Consider the following 21881-nt stretch of genomic DNA (forward strand, 5'->3'; position numbering starts at 1 on the left):
TGTAATCAATTACCATAAACAGAAACATAGACTAACACTTAATCATTTTGATAATCGATTGGTTTTCGTCTTTTTTAAGCAAACATCAAGTATGAGAAAAAGTAGACTTTTGAAGACGTCTCCTTAGTTTTAAATTATTAGATGTATTTCACTATTTTATTACAAATATGAACGAAAGCGCTGATCTTCAAAATGATTAAACCCCAAATTGGTTTCTAATGAATAAAAAGCAGGCAGGTAGATCATTGTTTGTCTCACTGGTGTAGAGGAAAACACTTTGCTCGGGAACGTCCAGATGAGTTTTAGTTTGAAACATCATCTGACAGGAAGCTGGCGTCTCCATAGCAATGGCTACAATCCTTTCCTGGGGGCATTTTAGACATTGTTTCATATGTCTGCTCCTCCAGTTGGTGTCTATCCAATGAACCCGCAGAATTATACATATCTGGTGTTGCATGGAAACCTCATAACACTTTATTTCAATGATTTTAACCGATGAAAACTCATCCAGAGGTAGTTTAACAATTGAAAAATGCCCTGCTTTCAGTCCACAAAGGAAACTTTTTATTCCTGAAAAGCAGTTTTATTGAGCAGTTGCAATATTTTGTACTCGTTTAAGCAGTCAAGGTATTTTATATCGCCCAATATCACAGTCTTACCTGAACCTTAACTTGTACACTAGACGTCAACCTCTATCCTGACACTCTTGTTTTAGATCAGGGTTTTTTCCCCAAACTTTTCAGCCTCTGACCCCAAATTTACAATGTTTCCTGTAAATGTACCTGTTTGCAACTGTTGCTAATCTGGCATTGTCACTTAAGGGGTCATGTAAGGGCAAAGAATATCAAAAGGCTTATGATAGATTTTGTCTTAAAGTCAACTACTTTTTTAAATCTTTTGTAAGTAAGGCTAAAATATGCTATTTCTAACTGATTGTACATGTTGTCTGTCCGTCCCTGATTTGAGGAGGCGACTTAAATTAGCTGCACAGAATTAACTTCTTTTATGTTCTCAGTGATTTACTTCTAACATTGCTTTTAACAAACTTTATTTTGAAGCCCGGTACAGAACATTGGAAAATGTTGTTTAAAACTAGCCTTGAGGTCTAATGATGTGGGATGGGAGAGTAAAATATGTAGCTCCAAGCACTTGAACCTCTCCTGCAATTCTACTGGCATGTCGTCCAGGAACAAGTTTAACTCATAGAATGTGGAAACATGTGACAAAGACATCTCTGGCTTGTGTCTGCGCGAATTCAGCGAGTCGCTCGGTGCAGTGTTTGTCCAGCAGGTAGAGAAAAGCACAGGCATTATGTGTGTATAAGAGTGTGAGGTCATTTAAATCAGAGCAAATCCTGGGGTGTTAGTTAAGAACTTAAGTAAAGGTCAAGATTGTGTGTGGGTCTGAGTGTAATCTGTTATCTGGGAGTTCAGTAGGATTTCACAAATTATACATAGTCTTAGTAGCACATCATTATTTGTCATCTTTTTATTTCTTTTCATGTACTCAGCAGTAAAGATAATATGCTTTTAAAATCTATGTCTCTTATTCTATACGACATACATACACACATAGCCCAGCTGTTTGCCCTTCAGTTATGTCTTATCTGGATTTGGAGCGACACTTGGATCCTCATTACATGTGACCCTGTCTTTCTTTACCCGAGGACAAGATATGGACTTTCCAGTGACAACTACATAACAAATTGCTTTAAAGGGAGCAGGTGATGGTGGCGATAACACTCGTCATCGGGCCGTCCCTCTTGTCTCGCTTTGAGCCAGCTCCAGCTGTGGTCTTTAGGAGGCTCAGTGCCGGGGCCTGACCTCCTATTCTAGGCTCTTCTCATGGCCTGGGCTAAATCTGGAGCGAGGAAAAGAAAAGTACAGCAACAGGATATGAAAGATTTGACAAAATTAGTGCCCAGTTGGTAGTTTTGCGACCAGTGATCAGTGATAGCTGTCGTCGCTGATGAAGACAAGAAAATGGAAGGCGAGACGAACACAGTTTGCTTTCTTTCCTTCTTGCAATAGGTCGTAAATTTCTAATGACGGGTTACGTGCTCCCTCCTCGACCTCAGTTTTGTCATCTCTTTCACACAACACGGCACTGCAGCCATGACACCATGTGTGTTATTGTATTTCTGCCATTGTACACCACACAGTCGTAAAGTACAGCACTTAGCAGGTCAGACCCAGAGGGGCATGTGGCTGCAGCACTCCTTTTCAAGTTCAAGTTCATTTATTTATGTTGTGCTTTATCACAAGCACCTCGGGGCCTGATCGATTTAAATATCGGCCTGTATGAGCCTTTCACAGAAATTAACCGAAAGTATTATTGCGGGTATGATTCGCTGATTTGCGTCAATATGATTACTTCTATTTTACAGAATAAAGAAGGCATTTAAGTTTAAAATATGTTTATTTTCTTACTTTAAGTTTCATACATTTAGTTGTAATTGTGTTTTTTTTTTTTTTATCGTTATTTATAATGAAGTTTACGATTTAATTGTCAAATATCAAGCCTCAATTTATTAATGACATCTTAGGAATCATTTCCATTTTTTAAAAATTTGAATATATCAGGCAATATATCCAAATCAGAAATGTTTGTATGTTGAACCATTACAAAAAGAAAACCCAGGTCCATTTTTGGGTCACAACCAATAGCAGGAATATAATTATATATTTCTAAATATATATTTTTTAAAAGGTAGATGTTTTTTTATCCAAGTCATTCAGCCGAAATCCTGAAGTCAGTGCTGGAACACCAATACATGCAAAGACATTTCAGGCAGCACAGAAGTTTCAAAAGAGAGACAAAAATACTTTTCATTCAAAACTTAGCAAGAAAGCAACAAATTTATAATGTGTGTTCTGTAAAAACTATCATTAACTAGTTAGTTGTAGTGGAGCGTGTCTGCGCAGTGACCGCAGTGAGGACGTGGCCCCTCGCAGCTCATCAACCTGAGCCTGTGTTTATGGAGGCTGAGAAAGATGGGGCTTTGCTCTAGGACCAGACGTGCCTGTGCTGGATTTGGGATGCGGCCCTGCTGTCCTACACTGGAATGTTAATTAGGTGAGCTGAGCAAAGTTGAGGTGACCCATCCCGTTACCCAGCCAACTTTTCCCCAGCAACCAGGTGGGAGCTTTAATGTGAGGGAAAGCCAAGTCAGAGTCAGGACACATGGAGCGACTGTGGTGTGTGAGAGAGACGCAGTAAACTGTGGCTTTGTAGTTCACACAGGAGAGATCTGTAGTAATCACCAGTATTTACTCTCCACTTACACTGATGCAATGTCATCACCACCACCAACTTTCTCTATCTTGGGTTTCATCACTTAAACAACATACCACAAGAACAGTGTTTAGAGTTGAGGCAACACACAGGGCGCAAAATAGCAAACAGTTCAGTCCACTTAAAGGTTTCTTCACTCCTCTGCAGCTAAGGAGCACGATGTCAGACATTTACAAACATGACAGTGCAAAGGTTGTTGCATTTTTACAGCTGGATCCAACTGATCGAGTCCACAATGATGCAATTTAACCCACTTTATTGTGTGTGTGTACACATAAACTAGAGAAACACAAAAGTACAACATCAAATATCTGAGGACTCTGTTCATGGATCTTATTTCCTGGTCCACTGGAAGCAATTTATTCAATACTGACCTCTAGAGGACACACTGTGGCTGTACACATTTAAAACCACTTTGTGTATATATATATATACTGTATATTCATATATACAAGATACATTAGTGGAAAATAATTATTTATTCAAATGCATTTATATTTAAAAGATCAGCTACAATAGATACTTTCTTTTTCTCAGCCAAAGAAACGTATGCGTCATGTACAGAAAATATGGTGATTTAACACAATTTCAGATTTTATTAGGCGGTATCAGTATTTATTACTGCTTGCTTGCTATCTAAACTTTGTCTTTATATGTATATGTGTGTTTTATATATATAAATATATATATATAGTACAAAATACAATTATGCTATTTACATGTATTGCACAAATTCTTCTCTAAAAATGATTTCCCGCATTAGATCCTTCATTCCTCCATCACTGTCTAATGGCAACATATTATAGAGTATAAATAAATGAATGATGAATAGATGACAAACTTTGGGACTAATTTATTAAATCTGTCACTACTGATAACAAGCACAGAGTAGTGTCATGATATAAATCAGAGCCACAGTGGACTATATTATATTTGCAGTGTTTTTCTTTATAAATGACAAAGGCAAGACATCAGCATCTTAAACATATTGTACAACGATTACAGAAAATATCTGCAGACATTGAAGTGAAAATTGAAAAGTGAATAATTGTTAAAAAGTTTGGCTATTTTCTGTCTCATTTGTTATGATTAAATTGTTGTATTTTAAAATATGTAAAATTAAAAACAACATAGTATCAATATTATATCATTATATCAACCATCAGCCACCCTGCTCTCTGAATATTACCAATAAAAAACCCATCACTCTCTAATGGTGACTGCATGTAATCTACATGATCTTTATCATTATTAACAACATTAACGTACTACATGATGTACAACACTGATTAGAATATCTGTTGTATAAAACTATTATACATGATATACTAAGGAACAATAATAAAATAAACTATACACTTTTATAAAAATTACTGTACAATGAAACAAGACTATGTAGCATACATTGGTCCAAGGATGATTTATGATGATTCTTTGCTATAATTAAAATCCACATATATACTTGAGAAAAAGTAATGAGGGAAAAAAATTACACCTTGTTGGTTAATAAGTTGTATTCTTTGGAAATAATACACCATTAAGAAAGACTGTAGCAGGATGCTGTAACCACCAGCATATAGTGTTGGCACATTTGGAAACTAAAACTATCAGTTGGAGCTGCACATTAGCACCAGCTCCTGAACCAATACCTAAACGAGTGCCTTAACTCATATGATAAAAAATTCTAATAAATACAAATAACGTAACAGTGTTTGAGGGGACCTTTGTTCAAATAAACACAGGATATAAATCCTGTCTCATACAAAACAATGTCTTAATCTCAATTATGAGATGTGGATCAAACTGTGATGTCACGAGCAGAGCAGCAGCTGACAAATTCATTGTGATCACTTAATTGGATGAAACCACCATGTCCAGTTCTTTGACTCCCTCCTGGCCGGAGGTGAGGCCACAGCTGCCTGAGAGGGGGCTGTCGGAGAAATGGCTCGAAGACCTGGGAACCGCCGCCGGGGATGGAGGGGCCTGTGCCAGACCGGGCTTCTTAGGGGGGATGGGTGGAGGATTTCCCCTGTCCGCCCTGGGGATGATGGGTGATCTGATCCCCTGGGGAAGAGCCCCCGCTGCCCTTCCAATGACGGGAGACAAGGGCGCTGCCAGGCTGCGGTAGTCTGTACCAAAGGGCGAGTTGTTTGGTGCCGCGAGCTTTGGTGTAGCATTCTGCTGGACAGTGGTAAAGCGAGACAGGACCTGGGTGACTGTGCTGCGGGCCATCTGCTTGACTGGACTGGCCTCCGGGGAGGAGGTGTTGGTCACAGTGGGGAGTTCCTTTGGCGAGAGAGGAGGAGCCGGCGGGGCGGCCTGGGACTGAGGTTCTGGGTCAGTCGTACCCTGGAACTTGTGACGAGCAGCATGGAAGCGCTGGTTGATCCCGGCCTGGTAGGGAGACTGGTAGCTACCTGGACTGGGGCTGCCTCCTGGACGTTTGGCAAGAACAGGCGAGGCGCAGGGGGAGGAAGGAGGCAGAGCGGAGGGGGAGAATGACGTCTGGTTCTGATGAACTGGAGGGTTTTCATTCCCGTTCTCTTGGCACATTGTCTCTGGGAGAACGTTGTTTGGACCGTGGTGCCCGTTCGTCTCCATTGGACAATGATGACCGTTGACTTTTGGTTGCACGGGCTGGTTTCTGTCTTCCTCAATGTCCTCGACCTCGATAGTGTCTACTGTTGTTTTTCCTGGAGGAACTTTAGTGGCCCACTCCTTCTCATCTGCCTCCACTGGTGCTGCATCTGTCATCATGTTCACCTCCTCCAGGTTCCTCTTCAGCTCCTCTACCTGATCACAAAATGAGGAGAGAGATCGATTTCAAACAGAAATGTATCAGATGTAGTGATAGTGCACCCCCTGCTGTCAGCAGAGTGACAAACTTATCAAAGTGTTCACACCTGCTGTTGTAGCTGTTGACAGTGAGCCTCCTCCTTCTTTAAGCGTGAGCGGAGTTGCTCTCGCTCCGTGTCAAACTCAGCCAGCTGCTCCTCCACTCGCGCCTCCATCCGAAGCGTTCGCCTCCTCTCATCCTCCAGCTCTTTTTCCAAGGCGTGACATGCCTCCTTTTCCTAGATGAGAAAAACTTTAACTCAACAAAGAGCTGCAAATCGGACAAAGCCTAAAATTTGCAGCGTACAGCACAACAGAGGGAAAGTGTGCTAAGAGTAAGAAAGTTAAATAAACTCTCAAACTTTCAGAATGTTAATACCTTGTCGAGTTTACGGCTCAGCTCAGTCTGCCGGTGACCCTCCTCCAGAGCTCTGGCACTCGCCCACCTTGCACTCTTTGGCCAAAGCGCAGGAGAGCTGTTTGTGCTGTGCCCGTTCTTCTTCGAGCTGGTCAGCAATTCGCCGCTGTTCTTTTTCCAACCGCCGGACCTGGCTACGCTCAAACTCCAGCTGAAAGGACAGAGACAAGATGCACCATAAACAAACTTGTCGAACACTGCAAAGCACAAATCAACTCCTATCAGACTTATACAGCACCCCCCATGTTTATTTTAATTAGAGGGCACCTGTTGTTGTAAGCGCTCCCTCTCCTTCTCCAGGATGTAAGTGACGTCATCTCCCTCGGCTGTGTCCTCAGCGTGCCTCCTCTTTTCCTCCTCCAGATCTGCAATGACCTGAAATAAACACAGCGGGGGGCCAGAGAGTGAAAAATGACATTATCTCCTTTAAGTTTGGTCTGTTTGGTATGTGGGGCCAAGAACAGCTCATTTGATTGGACGACCACACTGGTCGCAACTTAGCTAAAGAACTGCATCAGTCTTCTTTCTGTGGTTTAAAAAAAATGATGGGGTGCTTTGTCTTTGTTCAATGCTAAAAGATGCATTATGTTCAAACGTGATTTAAATTTTAAATTCAATACCAAAATCACCAAAGCTCTGAATGAATCTATTGATTTGTTTTTTTGTTTTTTACCACGTTTTAAAACCGTCACGTTGACCTTCTACTTTTATCTTGGCCAGTATGACACATTTTTGTGTGATGCGTTAAGATTCACGATGAGATCAGGAGACAATGACTTAGTTTGTTTCCTCACCATCTATAAATAAAGGAATGTTCTCACACTCGCCTCATGCTCACATGAAACCACAGAAAAACTCCAAATGCGACATCAAAATGCAAGCATTCTTTATTTTCCTTTTCATGTTTGTTACCCAGCACTTGTGAGGGTGTGTGTGTGTGTGTTTCTTGGAAAAAGTTCTTTCTGAACATAATACTGTTAACTTGGTTTCTGCTGTTCCTGGAAGACATTTCCTTCGGCATTTCATATAGAATATCTTTTTAGAAATTATGTCCACACAGCTGTAGTAACATTAAACTTATCTGGCTACCTCCTCCTCCACATATGTTTTTGTTTAATAGTTTCTTCTACTCAGGCCAACTTCTGTTTTGCAAGATTCCCATAATCTTTTTTTAATCAGCACAAGGAACCAGCTCATATCTGCCTCACCTAATGAAGAAGCTCTCATCCAGACTCACCATTCTGTGCCTGCTCTCCGCTGCAGCCAGCTGGGCCAACATCTTCTCTTGCATCCTCCTGCAGTGGCTCACCACCAGTTTGAGAACCACCAGAGGGTTGGAGGCTGGGGCAGAACAGCCCGGGTCCTTGCTCTGATCACCCACGGCCTGGCTGTCTCTCTGCAGGGCCAGGAAGGGGTCGCTGAGGTTGTATCTGCCGTAGCGCTCCTGGATGAACAGCTCTTTACGCTGGGCCTGAAGAGATGAGGAGAGGAGTGAGATGGAACACAGAAATGGGCATAAACTGCTTCCGTTTCTAACCTTTGTTGGATGTGAATGATCTCTTGGACCACATATCTGAGTCTCAGCCATTATTGAAACTATTGAACAGATTGCCATGACATTTGGCGCAGATATTCACGTTCCCCAGAGGATGAATTGTAATACTCTGCAGATCGCCTGACTTTCCCTCTTGAACCACGAGGTTCACATTTGTGGTTGTGAGTGAAATGCCTTGACGACCATTGGATGGATCGCAATAAAATTTAGCGTGTTAGCATGGTGACATTATAATTTCTGTCAAATTAGTGCTTTGAAGAATGCAGCAGATCTGTAGACCTGAACTTGTGTTCTCTTGATCTACCCTCTGCCTCAACTTGAAAACTATTGCACTATAAATAATGGTCCTCAAAGTTTCTATATATATATATAATGGAATGATTAAATCTAACCCTCGTCACCTAGCTTTTAAGTTACTGTGACATTATTTCCTAAATCTAATCTCTGGCAGATATGATTTAACACACTGCTGTTTTTTCTGTCCAATTTAAACAGGAAACTGAAAACTGCGGTCAACACAATTATAGAACGGTATATGAGCAGGAGATGAGGAAAGGGGTAAAAGAGGAAATGCATTTAAAAAAAGACAAGAGTGCTCGCTAGAGGGATGAGCAACAGATGGTGCTTCTGTCTGTCTGTAGCAGGACAGCTGCTTCGGACTGGGCCTCGGCCAAGGCAGACCTATTCTGTTTAACTCATGACAAAGGAGGGATAATGGCAGCACGGCATTTCAGGTTCAGCACATCGAGAGAGAAGATAGAGAGAAGATAGAGAAGGGGGGCTGAGGCGGAGCTGCCATTGGTCTTAGTGAGGTTGCAACAAAAGAGGATCAAAAGATTAGAGAGAACAGTATCCTCTCAGGCAGGAGCGAGGACAGAACTCTTGACGACTGATACTCAGATTATTCTAGAAGTTCAAAGAGTCGTCGGGAGAGTGGGTGAGCCTGCAGAGCAATACTCAGCCATTTCACTAGAACCATGACAAATTGTAACTATGGATGCATTGATCCATTTTACCTTCCAATACAAATTCTGATCATATTGATTGGATACCAGTACTTTCTTTTTTTCCAAATTTTGATATGATTTATGATATATATATACCTCACTGTATAGAGCTTATTGAAACAGTTTTCTGTGACTGGATCAGAATCTGGGTTTATTGCCGAGTAGGTTTACCCATACAAGGAATTTGCTGTGTATTTAGGGGACTGATAGTCTTTGAGTGTATCCAATTTGGTGCAGCTTGATTGAATTTAAGGGGACTGCTGGGCCTTGGCAGAGGTATGGCTCTACTGAGAGACATTCTAGGTTAATGTGGATCAGTCACAATGTGGCCGATATCCGATGCACTTCGTAAGGTACAAATCTGTTCAGTGTATTCCCGAAACATGAGAAAGAAACATACAAGAATTTACAATTGTTCTCACTTCAGATCTATAGGCCTCTTTAAAACTAATTCAAAACTGTACTTTAAAAAACTTTAAAAAAGGGTGGTGAGAGACGATGGAGGACGTCAGACAGAGAGTCAAACTTCAAACATTAATCCATTAGAGTTTACAGGCTTCTTGATTATCATTGTTCTGCATCTTTAGTGTTGGCTCATCTGGAACAAAGAGAGACTGGCAAGGCTGCAAGGCTTTGCTGCTGTTATTTGATCCAGTCCACTGAAGGCGGATCAAACGGCATGAAGGGGCGAAACAGGAAAAACACAAGGTGCCCATGAGATTTCAAAAATGCCTCTCAAATATGGGCGCTGCATTTAAAGCAACGCCAACACTCGACACCTCTGCAACAGTTTGGTGTGCGATTCCGATAATCTCGTGAATGTAACCCTAAGTCCTTGTCCTGTGTGTACGGTTTCACTTCTGATTGACGTGACATTTGTCTGCATGATCTTTTTTTGAATGCAAACTTGTGATTTATGTAAATACTAAAGTTTAAATAGAATACCTTGAGCATCATTGCATGCTGTCCATCAATCTGTTAGGATTATTCCTTTTTTAAATTTTTTAGAAAGAGTTGAAATCTAATTTTGAAGTCAAGTCAAGAGACGTGTGTCTACAGAATTGGCCTACAGCTCATTCCTGTTCCCAACACTCTGCTCTGATGTGTCACTTTACATTCAGTGATTAAATAAGCTTAGACCAGAGTTTCCATTCTCCACACAAGTTGCTCAAGGATATACAATCAGCCTGACTGTCACTGCTGCAGTGGTGGGCAAAAAACAAATTTCTCTGATTTCTCAGCCACGGTTCATGCAGGGGACAGTCATTGGAAATGTAGGAAGAAAAAATTACAAAATGTTCTCAATTGTTTTTCTATTAATTCAGTCTGCACATGTTTTCTTAACTGGATTATTGGCCTTTACATTTTCATTCTTTCACCTAATTAACAGGACCCCGATTCCACATGTTCACTCATAATGCAGACCCTGCCTCCCCTCCCTCCCCAGCCCCTCAGTCCACAGACACGTGCTTGTCCACAACACAAAGAGACGCTGTTTTCCTCTGCATCACTCCTCCACTGCTGAAGGAAGTGAAAAGAGGGATTACAGGAAACACATTTTTTGGTTACTTAATACTTAACACCCAAATCTACCAGCGCTTATTCATTACATCTTGCTGTACACGAACAATACCCATAAACACTCAGCACAGGGCTGTTTAGCATCGCAGTCTACAGTACCTCTATTATTCATGCTTTTGTCTGTCGACTACAGTTCTTGGCAACCTGCGGGTTTTTGCTTGGGAAGCCGTCTTTGTGCCATGACTGCACTGGTTTCAATCCAGCTTATCTTCTGCTGACACATGCCTGGTAACTCTCAGTCATGCAATGTTGGCGCCACAATCTGTATAAAACCGAGGCAGGGTGATGTATGAACTTCTTACCCCAGAGTCCTATATGTTTCACAGCTGCTCATGCAGATAGCAAATAGTCTGAAATTAAAAATGATCTACAAAGGACATCTGAAAAATACTATCCATCATCAGGATCTGTGGGCGAAATGCTGTGAATGCCGACAGAATACAATCAGTAGATGCATCTCCGAGCCAGAAACAAAGCTATTTTTGGTTTTTCAGCGCTCACCATTAACAAAGACCACAAGGTAAACCCCTTTTTTGATGCTTGTTCATTTGGAGCCATGTGAACTCCATATTTAATGAAAGGCTCATTTCCATATTTGAGCCCCCTTTGAACTTTAAGTAAAGACACATATTCTTATCCCAAAGCAAAGAGACTACTGGATCCCTGCAGGACTTTCTGTGCCAAACACGAGCACTGCCAGAGACTTAACTTCCTTTTAAAAGCCACAGCGTGAGCAGCTGCACAAGTGAGTCACAAGAGGAAAAATGCAGCGGATGGTTAGAATGCCACTGATAGTTTTGCACAATTAAGTATAGCGGCCCATAGAAAACACACATCATTACCTCACATCCTGTGCTTACACTTTATCCTGCAGGAAATCTCTGACACAAGAAAGTCACACTTTTTAAGCAGACGACACATAAAAACTTGTCAGATCTTATAATTAGCTAGACGACTAAGAAATAAGTGAACACTTCACCATGTGAGGGATGGTTGTAGGGTGTTATCACCATGGTGATTTGTGGTTAAGTCAAACACTTCTTGTGTGACACTGGGTGAAGCGGTGACACGTCAGCTAGTGAGCAACATGACTGGACCTACTTCTCCAATTACTGTAGGTCCAACAATCCTATTGTTGGTCACGCTAGCAGCTCTGTTCGGCCGTACTTAGACACAGCAGTGCACTTAAAATGCTAACATCAGCGTGCTAACATACTCACAGTGACGGTGCCAACAAGTCAATGTATTGCAGATATGATATTCCCTGTGGTCATTCTATTAATTCAACATGTTAATATGCTAACGTTTGGTCATTGGAAGAAAATCAAGTACAGATGAGTGATGTGACATTAGTTTTACAGATGTTTGGTCATAAACCCAAGTTTATGACAAATTCAAACTTTGTCTTATTTGAAAAGGGATCAAAGTAAGAAGTATGAATGCCTGAATCAGATTTCATGACCCTTCTTTTCTCAATTGTTGCAGAGACATTTCTCACAAGACCACAGATGTGAACCACATTTTGGTGCTAAAGGAAACGTTAGGGGATTTTCAAAGTCAGTAGAATACATCCTCTGGGGACTATAAATATCTCAACAAATGTTTGTGCCAAACTATCTGTTAGTTGAGATACATAACCTGATGCAAGTTTTAACCTGCAGGGGGTACTAAAAGAAAGGTCAGGGGATCCCTGAAGTCAATAAGCTTCATCCTCTAGGGACAATGAATGCCTCAAAACATATGGCAAACCACCCTGTCATTGTTCAGATATGCAGTGCACCCACTGGCCAACGTCCTTGCCATCCATAGACTCTTAGCAGCTAACATGGCTACAAACACAGGAATTACGAAGTGATGTTTTGCTGATAACCGTCTACTTTCACATGAAGGCTTAAAAGCAATGAGGTATGAGTCCTTCAGAGAGGAGATCAGTTTTCACTCACGCTCTGCGGTTAATTTCCTACAGGTCAGTGGTTATACGCTCATTTAAAGCAGCGTCCGAGTCAACACTGCAGCACTGATTCAGTCCCCTACTTGAATGGGTTAACAGTTTGTCCTGGTAGAGCCATGAAAGAGGAACAGCCATGTTCCCCTCAAGCTCCAGTTAAGGCCAATGTTTATTTGTTCACTCCTACTCTCGCTCACATTGAGTCATCAGGCACCAAGCGTGCTGTAATTCTTCTTGCCTTAGATGGCCAGATCCCGGGAGAGATGTAGGAATGTGGTCTAGACACAACACACGAACATTCATCAGTGGTCTCTTAGACGGCTGATGTCTGGTTTGTCCTTTCAATGGTGCGTTTTATGCCGGGAAAGTGAAGTACATCCCACGAGCGAAACAGCTGTAAAGCTCAAGTATTAATACTGAGAGTAAAGTTTGCAGCTTTGTATTAATGTTTCAGAAAGGTAGGACTAACTTTAATAGAAATGCTACAACATTATTTGTGTTCAGTGCTTCTCTTAAGTTTGTGTTTTATAAATAGCACAACAGAGACAATTTAACTGGAGAAAGAATACGGCTCTTTTCATGAAATGAAACACATTCTTGAGGCCATGTGAATAGTCACTGAGAGCTTAAGTATGTGGGCCTGCAGGACACAGCACCGCAAAGTACGCAGTGTGGGGAAATAGCCTGACAATCCTTTAATTGAAATGCAGCACTAATCCTGCCACATTAAGACAACCTAGGGTTTGAACTAGTGGCTAGTTGCTGGTACTGTGTGCGTGTGCGTGAGTGTACACTCTAAATGATGTCCTTTTCTAATTGGGTTTTATTCAGGTTCACTGGGGTGAGTAACAGGACAGAGTAACATTGGTTAATCTTAATTGTTTCAACCAATTTTATTTCCACATTCTGATGCCAGTTCTTTCTGTAATTTAGGTCCAATTACAACAAAACTATCTTCCATAGCTGTATATACCCACAACACGCATATCTTTACAGGCTGAGATCCTCGAGACCGAAGCCTCTTTTAAGTTTGAAAGGTGCCTGCTAATAAGTTAGAAGTTTGTTCCTTCAACTTTGGCCGTAGTAAACAAGAAACTTCTCAAACCACTGCTGAAGTAAAAATATGCAGTCCATCAAATGCAGTTTGTGTAGAGCTGCAATCAACCAAAGAAAACCTTGCTCAACTGAAAGTCGTACCAATCAACCAATCAATTGGAAAAGAAATATCGACTAAGAAAACATGCCACAGTGCACTGAATACACCGGGTAGCATCATACTAGCAAATAGTAGCTTTTTAAACACAAAAAGCTAATATTTGCAGCATATTAAATCTTTTTAATTGGGCCAAACATCTTTTTGACTCCATAAGGTTCGGAATGATCAAAATTATGAAACCTAAATCTAGTAATAAAGGATCAGTCCTGAAAGCCGACTCATGTACTTTACTCCTTATGAAACTGGAAATGATCCAGCGAGTGATAGTTTGGTTGTACGAGAACATATCTACGACCAGTACACAGGAGACCACTGCCCTACTTTTTTATTTATGACATGAGTGACCAATGTTAGGAGCTGTCCATGTTAATCACAAGTGTTGTCGGAGTGGTTTGAGCAGTTTCCTCTTACTCCCTGTTGTGAAAACGTGTCACCAATGAATTTTATTGTAACTGACATTAACCTTCAACCTGACCCCAGCTGCTGTTCTCCATGACCCAGCTAACAGCTTTTCAAGCCTGCGGGGGGGGAATGACAGATTGTCTTTACCTTCAGGGCATCAATGACCAGGTCCCGGGCCTCCAGCTCTCCCTCCAGGATGCTGAAAAGCATCAGCAACTCCGGCTTGCTCAAACTATCCATGTTCAGCTTGGACTGTGAGGACAGAAGATGAAAGATGGTTGACAAATTGATTTTGAGGTTTTATTTCGTTAAACGGATGCAAATGCACATTAGTAGCAGTTGCATGTTCAGAAGAATACTTCACCTGCACTTAATTTATTTTACATCTCCAAAAGAGGGAAACACTGAATAACTCATCAGCACTGCTTCTTGTGTTGTCGCGCACTTTAGATTTTTTTATTTCATTTCATTTCATTTCATCTTGAAACAAAGCCATGTTTCCCATTCCTCCCAAAATCAGACCCCCAGACAGAAACTTGTGATCTTTCTGATATAACCCACTGATTTATGAGCTTTATATGTGGATAAGCGCTTATTAACATGGGAGGGACTTATTACCACCGCCAGGGAGGTTAGCTTTTAACCGTCTGCGGGTTTGTTTCTTGATTGACAGCAGGATCACACAATAACTACGGATTTCTTAATTCTTGGTGGAAGGATGGGTCAGGGAAAAATAACCCATCAAATTGTTTTCACTGGCATTGCCAGATTGGCCCTTTTTTCACCAATTTCCCAGGGAATAATTAATAGATCTTGATGACAAAAATCTGACATATTTAGGGAATGACTAACTTAACTTTTAAATGTTAAATATAAAATGACTTTGTTTTGTTTTGCCTCCGTACGGTCCATTCATTGCGTGCCCTGACAGTTGGTCCATGTTGGAAATGTGATGTGGTCTCTTTGTAGTGTCTCTGCACTCTAATCTCACAGCTGTGTTGGTACTGCTGACAAGCCCTGTGGTGCCCACACCTCAAATATCCAACCACAATCTGGCCAAGTGAACACATGCGGGCCCCCCGCCCCCTTTGAAATGCGATCAAAGCTGTTGATGTTTTTACACCAAGCAGCATCCTTTTATTCCAGATGAGACCCATCTTGCGTTTGACGGATGAACACCGGCTGAGTGTTTAATGACAGAAACTTACTCGAGCTTGACTTGCTGGAATATTCATTTTCCTTTTGATATACGTGCGTCTCCCTCTCTGCTGTTTACTAGACTGGGATCCACACCTGAACTAGCGTGCGTCCAACAGGCCGTGCTTTGAGCAGCCTGTGGCGGCCACAACTTTCCACATCATGAAGTCATCAGGACGGGGGTGGGCTGCTCTCTCCAAGCACTGGTTGCATAATGAGAGACAGGAGCCACCGGCCTTTCATATTTGAGCTGCAATATTTCCCAGGCATCTTAGATAACTTTGAGAGTAGAAACTTGCAAATAAACAGTGTTTGCAGTATAAACTGTGTCTCCCGTGCAGCGCAGTATGCAGAAGTGAGAGGAGGACTGAGCCGTGACCCTGGTGAACTGCATCTACAGCCTAATCCCCAGAGCAGCGGGCCCTCACAAAGAGGGCACACAGCATTTGAGCTGTGCCTTCACCCAGCACTCAGGGTCTGCGGCTTAACCACAGGAGTAAAATGCTAATTAAACTACAACATACACACCTCCCATGGTTTAGGTTTACAGGCTCGCCTGCTAATTTCACAGGCCACCGTAATCACTGCGAGAAGAGTGCGCGCAGTGTGATGAGAAATGTCTGAACCCAACAGGAGTCTGTCGTCGCAGCTTGTTTAGATCCTCATCATTTTCATATTATTTCACCTAATCCCCCCCTCGAGTTAGTGCTGGTAATCATGAGGGTATACAAACACGCAGGAACAGCATGGGAAATACAAATATTCCCACACGTACTAACGACTTCACCACCTCAAACTCCCTGTGTCCGTAATCCTTTTTATCCATGTTTGTTTTAAGCCTGGTGAGCCATGTGCCTCCTCTGCAACACGGTAAACTCATTAAAAACACACAGCACAGCAGCTTCCACTCCAAAAACATGCGGTTTGAAAGATGCTCCAGGTTTGTGAGTTGCTGCTGGATTTTAAATGATTGGTTAACATTCAAGTGCTCATGTTGGATCACAGGAAAAAGTTAAGAGAATTTTGAAAAAACAGATTTTGATGATTTATGACTGAATAGGATCATCTTAAGTATGTTGAACTTTTCCCCTTGTCGCTGAAACAGACACAAACTTTTTCCAGGGCATGAAACTGTCATCACCAAGCTGGAAGACAACAAGACTCCAAATTTGTGTGAAGCTGCTTGATTTTAACTTGATCGATCATAGATCAAGTGCTCATGTTGAATCACAGGAAAAGTTAGGGAAAGTTTAGGTTACGATTAAACTTATTTATAACTAAATTATGATCACTTTACATACTTTGGCTCAAGGGTTCTCCCAAGCAAATTACCTCGTCCCTGCATCAGCGACAGACTTTTCCAGTGCATGAAACTGTCATCGCCCTCTTCCAGCGAGAATAATAAAACTAATACAGTGTCAGAGACTGTGAAACCTTCTCTGCACCTCTGAGTTTGAGCCTGAGGTGAGCGGAGGGGAAGTAGATGCTAAGAGCTTTGCTGAATTTCCTCCTCCTCCTCCTCCTCCTCATCATCATCATCATCAGCAGGATCTGAACAGATGCTGCATGTCTGGATGTTAAATTGGATTTGTTGGGACAAACCAATTTCTGTGTGTAAGCCACTTGGTTGCTCGCTCTGCTGCCTGCCTACTGACTCAGAAACAAGCAGCTCGACTGTATTAAAGAAAGTTGTTTAAAACATACAGGAGAATTGATCCTGCTGAGTAAAAACATAAATAAATCAGGATTATTATGGAGATTAAAGGGTTTTACAGAGTGTGTGAGTGGAGGAGATGACATTTCTGTGTCTCGTCTTCTCTTTAAATGATGCATCTTTAGTATTAATGTGTTATTTGCTTGAACAAACCACATGAACTTGTCTTCAGATGGAAGGAAGATGAGATGAAAAAAAACGGTTTGGCCTGTTGACGACTTCAGCTCGACTACATGTTCTTTTCTCTCCTTGTGTCGGTGAAAGTGAAGAAACTTTGTTGTCTAACTTCGCTCCACCGACGCCCGGAGCGTCTGTGGCCTCCTCTTACCTTCATGTGCTCGTCCGCGCTCCGCAGAAACTCCACCATGAACTTTTCTCTCCTGTCAGAAGATTTGTTTCTCTCTGATCTGCGTCCGATTCTGATTTCCCGACGCAGCGGAACACAGCCCGGGCCAAAGCGCCGCTCTTGACCGACGGCCGAGTCCAGCCAATGGGCGAGGAGGAGCTCAGAGCGTCGACCAATGACAGGGGAGTTTTGGGGGGAAAGGGGCGGGGGCAGTGTGGTTCCACCTCTTGGATTTTGGTTGGATTTCTTTGTTTAGTGTTTGAGGAGATCCAGCCTCTTAAAGAATCTGCCACAGACACGTAGAGACTCTCTCCAGGCGGTTCTCACTACTTTATACTTTATATAATACGTTTTTTAACTGGGCGAGATTATAAAATGCAACTTATGATGGGATTGTACAAGTAGAGACGATAGTTAGAAATAAAAACACGATAGGATAAGACAAGATAAAACTTTATTGATCGACACACCAGGGTAATGCAGTTGTTACAGCAGCAGGCAGGTCAGAATGAGGTGGACGAGAGAAAGAAAATATTTTTAAAAAAGGCAATAGAATAATAAAAAAATACATATATTTATATATATAAATGCAGAGTATGTACATTGGTTTATATAAATGTTTCTAAGTAAAGTGCAGTGGCACAGGAAGATTGCAGGAGTAAGTAAAAAACTGTTTGTATATAAGAAAAAACGTTTGTACATAAACACAAATGTGCAAAATGCTATTTTCAATAGATGGATCAACCTGAGAGCGATGGAGGAAAGTGCAGATTTACTATAAGTAACATTAATAACACTGCCTAAAGGACTGATAAGGATGAACAATGTGATTAAAAGGAGAATAACATTTGTTGATTAAAATAATCTCGGCCAATATTTGGTTCTAATATGAAGTGAATTCAAAATAAAAAGTCACATGAACTGAATATAAAAGTACCTTGAAGCTATACTTGAAGACAGTACTTGAGTAAAGGTACTAGGATACTCTCTATCACTCTCAGTGCAACACAGATGAACATTTATTCTGCCTCCAGCAACATAAACATACCACACCAATCTAAATATCTACCAACAAATAGTATTGACAACTATAATATAAAATGTGTGGGGGGCATTACACAGGATAAAAATATTAGTCTGCAATAGAAAGACGTATTAAATGTTGTAAATGTCACCACACAAACCATCTGCTTACCATTTATACGAATTATTCCAGCAATATTAATAATTCCAGAAAAAACATCCCTTGCATTGATTCCTGGATTTGTGGGATTACAGTATTATTGACTGCCATCTGGTGGCACTGTCACTGGAAGAGTCCGCAGAGCTACAATAAGACTCAGGGCTTACCGGAGGAAGTGGTCGAAATGTCAGAATGTTTCTGAGATCAGCTGGGAAATGGAAAGGTTTACGGAAACTAGACGAGCTAATATAATATCCAGCTTCAAAAGAGCTCTCAGATGAGGAACAGTTAGAGCTTTTAAATGAACAAACCCTGTATTTGTCTATGGTGTTCAGAGACAGACATTCTGCAACTCTTGTGTCTTATTAGCAGAGAAAGTTGCCTGTGCAGGTGAAACTCAATAGGGAGGATACAGCTGCTGTTGTTGTTGTCGGCTGTGAGGCATTGAGCTCCAGATGAAAAATCTGATGTGTTTACTGCTCTGTAACCCTGGAAATTCAAGGCTGCCTCAAATGCAAGCTGGAGCTCTTCCTGTAATACATCATATCTGCCAGTAGAGCGCAATGCTCACACAACTCAAGTGAAAGTTAACAGTGGTCTAATACATGGATGGAGAACAGAAGGGACTGTAATGGACAATACAGAACTTTTCCTATTTCTGGATGCATCTCATGTTGGAAATTAAGGTCATTCCACTCAAGCACCAATGATCAGCCTCCTCAGGGATGATGATCAGTTAAATAACAGTCATTCTGCTGCTGGAAGATTTTGGTGTGATAATTTGACTTGAATTTACAAAACAAACCACCCTGTGTCAGCGCTAAACTGCCACCACACACACACACACACACACACACACACACACACACACACACACACACACACACACATACACACACACACACACAATTTGACAATCGTGTCCCTTTTTTCTCTCACCGTGCTATCTGGAGGGGAATACAGTGATAGGCCGCTGGTGTGGGGAGCCTCTGCAGCCCTAATAGAGAGTCTCTATTTCAGGCTCTTCAATTAACAAGCCGCTGTGCTCAGGCTGCTGACTGCACGGCTGCTGCGGAGAATCCGTGTCCTGGTTCCTTGTCTCCCTTTTTCAAAACAATTTACTCTGTGGAGTTTTGGTTTAATCCTAAGAAATGAGCAAAGGAGGTGAGTGATTTAAAATGTTACAGTCCAGATTGATTTGCTCATCTTTGGCCTGTCATTCCAGAAAGTTTGTAAAACTACTGATTTGAGGTACTACAGATGAGTGTGTCCCCCCTTCTACTCCAGTTCAGAGGGGAATACTTATACAAAATACAAAACTTTGGATCATGGTATGAAATCTGATGTACTGTAGATTATACTATCCAATAAGTGTATAAAACACTAAAGTTACCTCCACTTCAAGTAATACAAAAATGCTAGTTGCAGGATTTAGTCTAATGTTTAATAATTTAATAACAACAGATCATTTTTCTCCATTATGACATTTTGTGGAGGGGTGGGGCATGACCTAAAAAGAACCTATTAAGTTAGATTATTTGTTTTCATGGTCTTCAACGTTACGAGATTTAACATTGTTTTTCAACATTATCCTTGATTTCACAGAGAATAATTTATGGATCTTCATGAAAACAATCAGGCATATCGAGGGGAATGATATTTATGAGTGTGTGCACTTTGGTGCAGATACAAACAAAAATCTGCATCTAGTCCATTTAAAGGTGGTTTAATAAGGGCACTGTTTGGCCTTGGTGGAGGTATGCACCCTACTGAGTGCTATTGGAGTTATGTACTTAGTGGGGGTCTAACAGTTCAAAGATCAATACAACGATGCAGTGATTGATGAGCCAGCATCATCAATGCAAAGTTAAAACATTTATCTACATCGTTATATTTAAGATGCGCCTCAGAAAACACTGAAAGACATACTCGCTTTGGTACAAGCCAATTATGTGTTTTTTATCAATATGTGGAACAATTTTTTTTTCAAAGTCAGTCCTGCAAATCAAAATTATTTATTTTCTATCTTCCCCCACTGTCTCTTTTTTCTTATCTCTACTGACATAGTTGCTGACTGGGGAGTTTTTTTTGTCACATCCAAAGCCCAGTTTTTCAAAGGAGTCCTGAAGTCTCAACAGAACATTGACATTTAGCTCAGCACAGTGGGGACATCATGAAAAAGTCCTTTTTTTATTTTGAATAACTGCTTGAAAGTGAATAAAGGATATTTTGGTAAAAGTATATGATGTGCTCAGATGGGCTCTGTTCAGCTGTATGGAAACTGTTCCAGCTCCCATCAGAAGACCGTGTTTCAAAAAGTTCCTTACAAACTATAACCCTCGATATATCTGGGGCTCCAATCTAACATGAATGAATATACTGCAAACTGCAATCTCTCTCTCTTCTGTAGCATCATTCCCTGCTTAAGTGAAAAGTTCATTCAGACTGACTATTTCATCTCCATTTCACACCTGCCGCTCCATCATGGCTGCCAAACATAATGTGGAGATGACACACCGCCGTGGCACAGACATGATCAGAGGACGGATGGAGAGAGGGAGCAGTAAATATAGTATCAGAGTCTTGGCGGGAGCTGGCGACAAACCTAGGACCTAATCTGAGGCAGTTATCAGCATCTGTTGCCTGGCACCCAGTACTGTGGGGGTTTTAGTTATTCATCTATTGCTTCATATCCGTCTTTTTTTTTTTTTATTTTCATCTGATTCCCGATTCTGAGGATGCATTACAAGAGTGTGGGAGGATGAAGCCTCTCAATACCCCCCAGTGAGTCAGTCTGTCAGCACGTGTGTATTATATTTTCTGTCTTTGCTTGACTCACCTGATTGCATGCTGAGCTGTGAGAGAGGTTAAGGCTTTGGGAAATTGTTTATTTTTTTTGCCAATGGCCATGTTAAATGTAAATTGCCTGACCTTGAAGCGGTCCTGATTAATCATTTACATATCTCCAGAGTGGTGATATACCCCTGAGCAGTCGACTGTGTCACTGTTACCGTAGTATTTGTTTTCCAAACATGTGGCAGCAGATGGATGCACAATTTAATATCTGTCGACTGCTTTGTTATGCATCCATTCACTGAACGTGCCAGTCGATTACAAGGCTCTGATGGAGAGCATTGATTGAACCCTAAAACGTCTGCAAAGCTAAACACACCTCCTCCCTGTTA

The 21881-nt window shown here is 41.4% G+C and overlaps 1 protein-coding gene across 1 annotated transcript; it reads right to left on the reverse strand.

Annotated features, from left to right (window-relative positions):
- Window positions 1–4429: 4429 nt before the first annotated feature.
- LOC117761740 (CTTNBP2 N-terminal-like protein) lies at window positions 4430–17626 on the reverse strand. Its single transcript, XM_034585923.1, is given in 8 exon segments — window positions 4430–6087; window positions 6198–6368; window positions 6509–6571; window positions 6573–6698; window positions 6815–6922; window positions 7785–8018; window positions 14404–14508; window positions 17496–17626. Coding segments are annotated over 8 exon segments (1788 nt in total). The 5' UTR covers window positions 17535–17626; the 3' UTR covers window positions 4430–5145.
- Window positions 17627–21881: the final 4255 nt, after the last annotated feature.

Source organism: Hippoglossus hippoglossus, chromosome 5, assembly GCF_009819705.1.
Source record: "Hippoglossus hippoglossus isolate fHipHip1 chromosome 5, fHipHip1.pri, whole genome shotgun sequence".
Taxonomy (NCBI): domain Eukaryota; kingdom Metazoa; phylum Chordata; class Actinopteri; order Pleuronectiformes; family Pleuronectidae; genus Hippoglossus; species Hippoglossus hippoglossus.